Raw genomic sequence first — 11,279 nt, 5'->3', positions numbered from 1 at the left:
ACCGATGCTAAAGATCTGGCACGCAATTGCTCACATGTATTTCTTCTTTGCTGGCTCTCGGAGGAGGCGGACGCTTTTTCTATCGCTCCCTACTTTGCTTCTCCCTCCCTATCATCTCTGCTTGCTGCTCTCTGTCTCGTCTGTTTTACTGGAGGAATCACTTGACTTGGTTTTTCGAACAAACCAAATATCAACCATGGAACTGATCAGCTGGTGTCTCTACGCAATTGATATGAGTTTTTCAACAAAGAGCACAGGAGCGGGGGATCCTGCCTGTCCGGACGGGACTCAGCATGCTGGATATGTGATGGACGCCCGGGAGAAGTGGAGGGGTGTCACATGCCTGGCACCCCTGTCCGTCGAGGTCATTGTGGATGATTACATTTTCGGATTTTTGATGATCGGTCTGCTGCTGATTGGCCGGTGCTGCGACCTGATCCTCTGGAGGATTAAGAAGACCGCCACCACAAAAGACGTCCAAGGGAGGACGGTCTTTTCAAATCAACGGGCAAAAGCTGAGACTGACCGTTTGTGCGAACTCTTTCGAAAGGTGGACATTTTTGGGTTATGGACGATTGAGACGCAAGTTGGATGTCACCCTCGCCGAGAGGGTTAAGCCAGCTTCTGTCTGAAATGTGGAGAAACCGAGCAAAGGAAGGTCAAACGGCTCCTTCCACACCAAAACAAGATAACTTCTGATTGTGTTTGGCGCCCCTGAAAGACTAAACAAATCTCCCTGAAGATTCAAGACAAGACTGATTGCTTTGTCTATTTTCCCTCTCTCACTCTCAGCTGCAACCCAAGTTCACTTTGGACTGCTTCATTCAAGGCCATCCCGGCAACTACCATCTGAGTTGGAGCGCACAGGGGAGGCGGGCCAAACCACACACACGCGTACACGGACTGATGAACTGAAATGCCACATACATGTCACACACACTCCCTCCCCCATTTTCAACGTCTCCACCACACCTTTCTGCTGACGACTAGTGGTGATGACGTGTTGCGCTGATATAGCTGCGACTGCTGATCCGTTAGTCTGATAGCAACTTGTCTCGTGTTTTTTTGCTATGTATGTGCGCAGGTTGGCTTTTTTTGGTCTCTCACTTCTAATCACGACTCCCTTCGGAACCGTGATCTGAATTGATGTATCTTTTTTTCCAAACCCCCCCCCCCCCCCCCCCCCCCCCCCCCCCTCCCCTAATTTCTGTCTGAGTTTCTTTAACTTTGTTTCCTTTTCAAGACTGAGCGCCGTAATTGGCTGCCTGGGCGTCTTAAAAACCCATGCAATTTCGTTGCACTTGTAACTTCGGTAACTTGTTGCGATGACAATAAAGACAATTCTGATTGTATTTGAAAATACATCATACCCAGTGGCAGCTGGTGATAAATTCCGTGGGTGGGGCTTCATCATTAGTCAATTTCAGCCAGTATTCCATCCATCCATCCATTTTCTACCGCTTATCCGGGGCCGGGTCGCGGGGGCAGCAGTCTCAGCAGAGATGCCCAAACTTCTCTGTCCCTAGATATTTCCTCCAGCTCTTCCTGGAGGATCCCAAGGCGTTCCCAGGCCAGCCGAGAGACATGGTCTCTCCAGCGTGTCCTGGGTCTTCCCCGAGGTCTCCTCCCAGTGGAACATGCCCGGAACACCTCCCCAGGGAGGCGTCCAGGAGGCATCCTAACCAGATGCCCGAGCCACCTCAGCTGGCCCCTCTCAATGTGGAGGAGTAGCGGCTCTACTCTGAGCTCCTCCCTGGTGACTGAGCTCCTCACCCTATCTCTAGGGAGCACCCAGCCACCCTACGGAGGAAGCTCATTCCAGCCGCTTGTATCCAGGATCTTGTCCTTTCGGTCATGACCCAAAGTTCATGACCATAGGTGAGGGTGGGAACGTAGATTGACTGGGAAATCGAGAGCTTCGCCTTTCAGCTCAGGTCCCTCTTCACCACAACGGACCGATACAACGACAGCATCACTGCAGCTGCTGCACCGCTCTGCCTGTCAATCTCACGATCCATCCGTCCCTCACTCGTGAACAAGACCCCAAGATGCTTAAACTCCTCCACTTGGGCAAGAGTCTCTCCACCAACCTGGCGAGGGCAAGCCACCTTCTTCCGGTAAATGGCCGGAGGACCATGGCCTCGGATTTGGAGGTGCTGATCCTCATCCCTGTCGCTTCACACTCGGCTGCGAACCGCGAGGTGGTCTGGCACACAATTGCTCACATGTATTTGAAAATACATCACCAGTGTTGTCTGGTGGTAAATTCCGTGGGTGGGGCTTCATCATTAGTCAATTTCAGCCAACATTCCGAGTATTAAATTACAGTGTGTTTATAAACTAGACACTAACTGGTATAAACTTGGCTTGGAGCAGCGGCGGTTGGTTTAATTTCATGTAATTCATTTATATTATGAATCAGTGATTGGTGGAAGCGCTCCTAAAGCCCGCCTCCACGGTGTGTGCTTTCTGTCACTTCAAGCTGTTTAACTGCTCTTTTATTAAAAATTATTTACAGAAAATGAACACATACATTGTTAGTTCAATATAATTCAGTGTGAGAGTTTATTTTGTATTATTTTTCTGTTTCTGAGTTGCGGGGGGAGCAGAGATCACTGACACTGATCTGAAGCATTTTGCCCATTACACACATTAATACATGCTGAAAATGGGCGTGTGTCTCACCTCACAAAGCCAGGTGAAAACAGGGCCATTAATGAATGGATGTTGTATTGCATAGTCAATATCAGTCATTTGATTCAATTCACCTGATTAAATATCTACTCTCAAAGCACCTTTCTCAAACGAACAATGTATTGAAAAAAATTACAGCAAGGCGACTTGTTTTGTAACCAAATGTCGACATAAATTGAAAATACACACAAGAGGGAGCAGAGTGGCCGGATCATGGAACTTTGCCTAATTGATGCTAAAATTGTTTTTCTTCTGCTCTAAGCTATCCAATATTGAATAAAAAAGAGAATGATTCAGGGAATTGGGTAGTTCAAAAAAACTTACTTGTTTCTGTTACACATTTACTAATAACTGCTTTGTCTACTGCTCCAGTCTGTGGAGTCAAAAAAAAATCACATTAACTAGCTGAATGCTGAAATACTTCACAACAGCCCGATGTTAATGTGGCCGTTGTCTTTAATCACCTACTTGTTACACAAACTGTTTTTAAGACACAAATGTATGAAATACAGAGAGTAAATTATAATAAAACTCTCAAACTTTATCCCCCTTTCCAGTTTTGTATCATTTTAATTTTGTGACAATTTTTCCTTTCAAATGAACATATAGAAGCGTCAACTGCACACACTTAGAAGTGTTGATCTGTGCCAAGAATCATAAGCATATAGTATATTTGGAACAACATGAGGGGAGTAGTGCTGTCCACACGTTATCAGAATAGCTGAAAGTAAAAAATGGACGAAGCTAATTGTCGTATCAAACTCATCACACAGAGGTAGAAAAGCTTATAATGGGCTCCATTCAACATCAGTGCTGCAAAATCTAAATATAGCGATGAAACATTGACAAGTGAAGGAGATACATTTACCTCCAGAGAATTCCCAGCACAATAAAAACACACCATCATCTAACTTGGCCTTTACTCACACATGAATTGTTCAATTTGAGCTGGCTGAGGTGTCAAACCGCCTCACTAACGGGGAAATACAGCATGTAAAAAAACACGTCCAGACCTCTCCAGGTGGCAAGCTGCAGTATTCTCACAGGGAGAACAATATACTGTATGACATATCTCAGGGCGACTGTGCACTTTCTGAGCTGTTTCTTCTTCCAAATTGTAGTGTTACAATTTTCTAACAACCCCATTTCAGCAGCTATTATGAATGCCAGAATGCAATGGAGACAAGCCTCTCCAGGGCCTGAATCAGTTGCCTCAATATGGACAGATGAGAACTGACCCTGCATCCTTCCAATCGAGAGACAACCAACTCTACCAACTGAGTCCTTTTTGTGTTTTTCTTGGTATTCTTTGTCCTTCCACTCTGATTTCACCTGCCACCAAGCCTGCTGATGGATCACAGTTGTTGTCCTGTTGAATTTTGATTTAAATTCTGATTGCCTCCACAGAGCTCTGTGATTCGCTGCTGCTGCTTTTGTCATGTTATCATGAAGTAAACTCTTGATTCAGGCGTAGCAATCAGTCTCAGCTGATGATTCAGCCCACAATACAGGTGATCCTTAGAAAATGAAAAAAAAAACTGCAGACAATACGAGCTATTTTGATGAAAATAAAGTATTTCTAATCTGTTTCAAGGGGATTGCACTCTTCTGATAACCTGATTAAAATGAGTTTTACACCCCTACTTTAACATATTCAGTGTTCAAATGAGCAATTCTTGTGTTTAAAGACTGATATTAACTGTGTGCCGTTTTATTCACAGAAGATTGCAGTCAGTCGTTTTCCAGGACCTTTGTATTGCAGGCTGGCATGAGTTGCTTCTTCCTCCATCTGTCATTATAATAAATGTCCCACATCGGACTCGCTGAGATAGTCGTCCAGGATGGCAGATTGCAAACTCAGTCCTGTGTTGAGCTTTTTAAGCTCTGAAAGCAGGAACATTTTTTGAAATATTCCATGGATCATTCAGAATAACCTGTGTTTCGGCTTTACGTTGAGATTATGATTTAAAAAAAAAAAACATTCAATCAATTTTTGCTGTTGTGCAAAACACAATGAAGAGGTAACCTTACATTATCTTAAAAATTCAGTTCATTGAGTTTTCTCATTTTTTTCACCAGAACATTTCAAGCATTTCTAAAATAATTATCCACGTTATTTAGAATTCAGCAGAATGTATGCCTTCGTATTGACCACCACTGAGGCTCTGAATCCTTCTTGCAGTGTATGTTCACCGGGTTAATTTTATTTATCATGACATTCACGATAGAACAAAATCAGACGAACCACAAAACTTAAACAGAGGAGTGATTTTTGTGCCTTATATCTCAGTTCAGAAACATCAGAAACAGTCACTATGATAAAATATAGCATCTTTGTTCAAAATGTTTAATAACAAGCATGGCAACAAACATGGCATAAGAACAATGCATGTTTAGAAAAATATATCTGCAAATGTATTTTTCTGAATACACTATACATTCATTTAACCTCTACTCGATATTAAACATTTACAATTCAGAAGTAGTAGAAAATAACACGATAGGTTTCCTCTAAATAATCAGGGTCTACTTACATCAGGAGACATTGTTTTTTGGTGAAACAGGCAACAACCTGAGATGTCCTCCTTTTTATTTGGTTTGACTTTCTTCATTTCAAAGTTTTTCACCAGTCCGACATCCAAACGAACTCTCCTCGTCCCAGACAAACTGTCCTGCTATTCACAAACGTTTCCCTTACAAAAGAAATGAAAAATGGGACAACCTTCCACTCTGATTCTCACTTTAGCAATAAAACTTAAAAACGATCCGCCCGACTATTGATATATAAACTTGGCTTTAGCAACCAAAAATACAGAAAGTTTGAGTTTGGCAAATAAGTCTTTTGTTGTAATGATCCTTCTTATCTTAAAAAAAAAAAAAAAAAAAAAAAAAAGCATTTGTGGGATGAGCAGCAGAGCCGAGTGAATGATTCACAACAGAAAATGAGCCAAATCTTCTCTGCAAAGCCAAACAGCTTTTCATTGCTGTTCGCATTTTCTGGTGCCCGGTTTTTTGGTAATCAGGAGTCTCATCGATGCAATCTAAACAAAACTCCACTAAATCCACCAAATGGATTGAGTTAGTGGATGCTCGGTTCAGTGTAGTTTCTTTTTTCCTTCCACAGGATAAACAGGATCCTCGGTAGCATGTGGTAGAACCACAGCCCGGCACCTGCTCCTCGTGCTGCTCGCCAGCCGGCCCACGCACTCCTGGCACCGACGACACACCCACACAGCTGATGCCACCGTTTCGCGAGGTTGAGTTCAGGACTGTGAGCAGGTCAGAGTCATCTCAGACGATTACAACAAGATTCAGTAGTACCAGAAGAATAAGCTGGTTGGAATTAGCAGAGAATATTTTGCTGCTTTCGCACTGGTGCGACCCACCTACTGAGCATCCCCCAAATGCAACGTTCAAAACAGATGTAAACAGTCCTTAGGTGTTGTGGAAAAGGTGCATTGTTGCGAAAAAGCTCTTCCCTACAGAACAAATGTTCTGCTGTGGTTTAGACTGATGCTGTCTCAATGATGAAGTGATTTTCCTCCAGTCCTCAACCATCACCTTCCTTAAAGGTGGTGACGATACCGGCCAAGCTAGGTTTACTTTTTTAATTCCAAATGCAAAAAAAAAAGTAGAAGTTATGTCAACTAAATGAGTTTTTAGTGAGAAAAGTGTGTTGAGATTGATTCAGGTTCCATGTTGGAGTCGAAGGAAACGATCTCCGAGAAGGTATGGCGGCCGTCTCCACAGGTTCAGCGTAAAGTCTTCGATGCAGACGCCTTCAGTGTCTGTGGTTCTGTCTGAATGTCTTTGAGGAGACCGTCCTCACTGGGGGAAGACGTGCTCAGTATCCCGCCGGGTAGCCTCCCTTCCTGGGGTCGGACTCTGCACAGAGGCGCTCTCCCTGCCGCACCACCGCCTGGACCACAGAGTCCGGAGTCCTCAGCAGCTGCGTTACATGGTTCTTCTGAGCCAGACCCTCCAGAACACTCTGCACGGTAACGACACACACAAACAGGGGGGAAGAAAGACTTTTGCAATAGTTGATGTTTGTGGTATTTATTACAGATGATGGGAAACATGAGGCTTTTGATTCTAGGTCTCCTTTCTGAGTGATGATTTGCATGAATCTGATAGTGGTGCAGGAAGAGTGAAATGATGAAGGAAACTAAAAAATGTTTCTTTTATGCCACGTTAGAGGCTTGAAGAAAAACATTTATGTATTGCATATCTATATCTTAATGGCATGTATATAATTTTACATTGAATATACATTTTTCTATATTGTGTTTGTATGTTTTATGCCATAAGCAGGTCCCTTCGTGAACAGTCACCTGCATGACTGGAATTCAGCCAGAAAAGAACTAATTTGCCCAGAAGCAGATGCTCTACAAACCAGCATCGGAATCTAATTTAACTGTTATTCTTTGCACTGTCATGCCTGCAGGCCGCCCACCTTTTCAAAGCCCTGCTCAACCACTGTCATATTGGGATTCAGCTGGTTGTGAACTCGCGGCTCTGTCACGGCTTTCTTCAGGTCGTAGTTAAAGAACAAGGAGTTCAGGATGACCTTTGTGCAGACAGAAAATGTAACACGTCAGATTCCACGTACTCCAGTGTGTGAATCCGCAGCTCGGAGGGGAATATGAATCAAGCAGACTCACCAAGGCAGTGGCTGTGGTTATTTTCGTGCCCCCCGAGGCTCCTACAACCATTTTTACTTTGTTTTCTTTGTCAAAAATGATAGTAGGACACATGGACGACAGCGGCCTCTTGCCTGCAACAGATAAACACACTTTACTTCCTACCTTAGCTGACAGAATTTAAACGGATTAACTTCTAAAAGATGAATAATCCACTCGTACAACATAAGTCATAAGTCAAACAAGAGGTTCAAGAAGTAATGAAAGGTCATATAAACAGCCAAACCTGGCTGGATGAAGTTGTTGGGCGAAGGAGGGATCCCAAACCCATTGGTCATGTACGGAGAGCTGAAGTCGTCCATTTCATCGTTGAAAATGATCCCAGTTGATCGGGACATGACTTTAGACCCAAAACTGAGGGAACAAAACAGATTTTTCTCTATAGGAGAAACTTTTATAGGAGAAATGTTACCTTTTAAAAAGAGTCATTAACAAACTGAACAACATCTTTAGATCAAACTGGACTCTCACTATAGGTTGATGGTGCTGGTGGCGGCCACGGCGCTCCCGTCCTCGGCGATGACCGACAGGTGAGCCGTCCCGTGGTTGTCCGGGACAAAATAGTCAGGCTCATAGTAGCTGTCTGGATGAGTAGTGTCATCTGTGATTTTACTCCTGATGCCGTCAGCGAAGTAGTCTGAGGTCATGTTCTGGATTAGCTGAGAGGGAACAGTGAGCGTGAGTTGACAAGGAGGAAATAACAAATCATCACCTGACTTCACGTCCTTCAGCAACTCTTTTCACCCCAATCTGCCCCTCACTGATCCCAGAGAACCGTGACCATAATGAGGCCGGTGATTCTGGAACTGCTCCAAAAAGGTTTGAAGGATAAAGAGGATAACAGCCCGGGCACTCACATCGGTAATGTTGAGGTAACGCGGGTCCCCCAGTCTGCTCCTCTTGGCATAAGCAAAGCGAAATGCCTCCACAATGCGGTGATACGTCAGAGTTTTCTTCTCGGCTGTCGACACACTCGTGTCTGTGAAGTTGTACCCTGTGAAATAAGGAGTATTTACAATTCATTGATCTGATTTGTTTTGCAAGTCGTGTGAAGGCGATTGAACCCTAAGTGAATCTCGCAGCAACTTGTTTAAAAAGATATACACATTAATTGTTATCCTTATAACTAAAAGAAGCCCTTCTTGTCTGAAGCATGGCTCTTAACTGAACAGATGGCGAGTTAAACTTGGCAAGCAGAACCGAGCACAGACTCTGTTTTCAGCCTCCAAAAGCAGGCGGAGGAGTATTCCAGGGACGACCTGGGGAAACCTGATATCCTCCCTTCTGCATGACTGCACAGGCACTCGGCGAGGCCGCTCACCATCCACAATGTTGAGTATGAGTGCCAGCACAGGGCCGCTGGAGGGGGCGTCTGGGACGTGCATGGTGTATTCCCCGACGTTCAGCTTCAGAGGGCTCTCGTTCAGCACTGGCTGGTACTCCAACAAATCATCCAGGGTGATAATGCCGCCTGGAACCGGTTCAAAAGTGTCACAGCGAAGTTGAAACGAGGGATAATGATCCCATCACTGTATATCATTTCTAGTGGGATTTTCAGGGCATCCTAACTTCAGTTCTACTATATCCAATTTTTTTTTTTTTTATATATATATATATATAGGTCCCACTATTTATTCATTATTACATCGCTAAATATAAAAGTATGGAAGAAAACAGCACCACACCTGCCGCCTGGATGTCCTCAACGATGCTGCGAGCCATTGTCCCGTTATAAAACACATCAGGGCCTTCCTCTGCTATTCTTTGGTATGTTTCGGCCAGCTTTGGGAATCTAACAATGTCGTTTTCTTTCAGGATGTTTCTTTCAGAATCACAAAACACCTCACTGAAAGAAGAAAATAACTTCATTGAAAGTGAATATTGTTAATACTGCTGCCATGTTTGACCAGTAAACACGCAGCCTGAATGTGTCAAGAGAGGCAAAAATGACAAAGTTATTCAGCATCACACTTTTTCCACAATATGTTTTGCCCACAACTAAGAGGCCCAGCATAATACTGATTTTCAAATCCCATCAAAAACAATACTTAAGTTTTTAATTTTCCTCTCTCAAATATTTGAATAAGTGACTTATCAACATTTACTAACATATTAAGCTCTTGTTTGTAATGATACAAAAGTTTACAGTGTGAAAAACCTGCTGCAGCACTAGAATTTCATGTTCCACTGGTGCAACACTCTTCATACCTCAGTGCATTCATAAAGCTCCTTTCAGCAGTTTACTCTTGTTTTTCTTACATGTTACTTGGTTTTATGAACTCATTTTATCACTTGAATCATTTTTGTTCTTTTTCTATCGCTTCCACTCACATTTCTGCATTACTCTTTCTATGAAAGTGCCAACAATATTTCAACGTGATTTGAAATTTTATCTCAGTATTTTTAGAGGCTTCACATGCAGTGAACATTGAAGTGTAGAAAAGGGAATCGCCCTCACCACATGTTGGCGTCTCCTTGAATGGATTCCTTACTCTTGAAGAGGGCGTGAGCCAAGGCTTTTCCTATAGGAAAGCCATCGCGAGCCAAGGCAATGCTGGGCTCAAACAGCTCCTTCCATGGCAGCCGGCCATGTCTTTTGTGCGCCATCTCATAACCACGAATCTCCCCTGGAATCGCGATGGACAATCCACCTGTTGTGGAGCAACGGCAGTGGAAACAGCAATGGATTACCACGGTAACGTCAGCATTACCATCCCTTATCTGAAGCCGATAAGACACTATGAGGCACTCTGGATGCTGTGTTCTGACAAAAATAAAAGTGCTGCATAGAATGACTGAACAGCCTTCTAATCTAAATCCTTCCTCAGAACTGATAGCACAGTTGCAGCAACAGCTTTACCGAGTGCAAGGTCAGATCTGAATCTCTGGGGGGGGGTTCTTCATCTCACTGTGAGGTACCTGTACGAGAAAGCTTGGTATTGTTGCCAAACATGTCTTCAGTGGCGTTCATGGGTGCTGTCTCTCTCGCATCGATGGTTTCCACCTTCCCTGTAGAGCAGACACTGATGGATCCTTCTTTTTCGAAACACTGACAGGATTTAGAGGGCGGCACACACTCACCTGTAGAAGCGTTATAGATGACAAAGAAGAGCCCTCCTCCGATGCCCATGCTGTGAGCATTTAAGAGGCCGACACATAACAAGGCAGCGATGGAGGCATCCACAGCTGATCCATTTTTCTTCAGGATGTCCCTGGAAACACAGGAATGCTTTTAACCACTGGAAAGCTGACGTGCAGGTCCCAGTATGCACCTTGTTTCTCCGTCTTACCTCCCCACTTCTGAACACTTCCCGGCATCGGCAGCCACAGCGGCCTTGGAGAAGAAGTAATCTGAAGGGGGAGGCGGGTTTTTCTTCCCCAAGCCCATGAACACCCCCAGGAACAGGCTCACTGCAGCCACCAGAAGGACCACCACACCAGCAATCATGGACTTCCCAACCATTTTCCTGTCAGAGAACAACAACAACAACAAAAACCCTCGTCTTCAGACGGGAGCATTCATCTCAACAACCGAAACTCTCTTTATTGGCAATATCCCAATGAACAGCAAACACTTTCACTAAAGGCAACTTAAAATCACCTAATTTAATGCATTTTTTTTCTTCAAAGAAAGTTTTCTTACCTTGGGCTGTGATTCTTTTGACAGACTGAGAGAAAAAAACTGTGTTCGACTACACGACTGAATAAGGCAGCTGAATGTCCCACTGTTCCCTGTTCCTCAGTGTGGCCGTGAAGCTGAGGTGCTTCGTATGACAAACCTCGGTCATCAGCGATGTTTGCTCTGTGGTGGCTGACTTTCAGGTGTGACATAGAGATGTTGCACTGCTGGTGAGCAGTGCTTTCTGGATAATAAGCATGTGC

General features: G+C 44.0%; 1 protein-coding gene across 1 annotated transcript; it reads right to left on the bottom strand.

Annotated features, from left to right (window-relative positions):
* Window positions 1–6,538: 6,538 nt before the first annotated feature.
* On the bottom strand, window positions 6,539–10,860 carry ggt1a (gamma-glutamyltransferase 1a). Its single transcript, XM_030105126.1, has 12 exons — window positions 10,688–10,860; window positions 10,479–10,609; window positions 10,317–10,406; window positions 9,856–10,048; window positions 9,083–9,243; window positions 8,719–8,868; window positions 8,255–8,391; window positions 7,869–8,056; window positions 7,624–7,751; window positions 7,359–7,471; window positions 7,151–7,264; window positions 6,539–6,685 (listed from the first exon to the last, which is right to left on the bottom strand). The coding sequence occupies exons 1-12, from the start codon at window positions 10,858–10,860 to the stop codon at window positions 6,539–6,541; spliced, it is 1,725 nt and encodes a 574-aa protein (XP_029960986.1).
* Window positions 10,861–11,279: the final 419 nt, after the last annotated feature.

The sequence above is a fragment of the Salarias fasciatus genome, chromosome 12 (genome assembly GCF_902148845.1).
Source record: "Salarias fasciatus chromosome 12, fSalaFa1.1, whole genome shotgun sequence".
NCBI classification, from domain to species: domain Eukaryota; kingdom Metazoa; phylum Chordata; class Actinopteri; order Blenniiformes; family Blenniidae; genus Salarias; species Salarias fasciatus.
This window is presented reverse-complemented; position numbering and strand designations above follow the sequence as displayed.

Bases quoted from the DNA above. Each gene is read 5' to 3' on its own strand.
- ggt1a (XM_030105126.1), bottom strand. From the start codon at position 10,860: ATGGTTGGGAAGTCCATGATTGCTGGTGTGGTGGTCCTTCTGGTGGCT. The intron at 10,407-10,478 runs GTGAGTGTGTGC...TCTGCTCTACAG, and splicing joins CATCTATAACGCTTCTACAG to GGAAGGTGGAAACCATCGAT. The intron at 10,049-10,316 runs GTACCTCACAGT...GCTCCACAACAG, and splicing joins TACCAAGCTTTCTCGTACAG to GTGGATTGTCCATCGCGATT.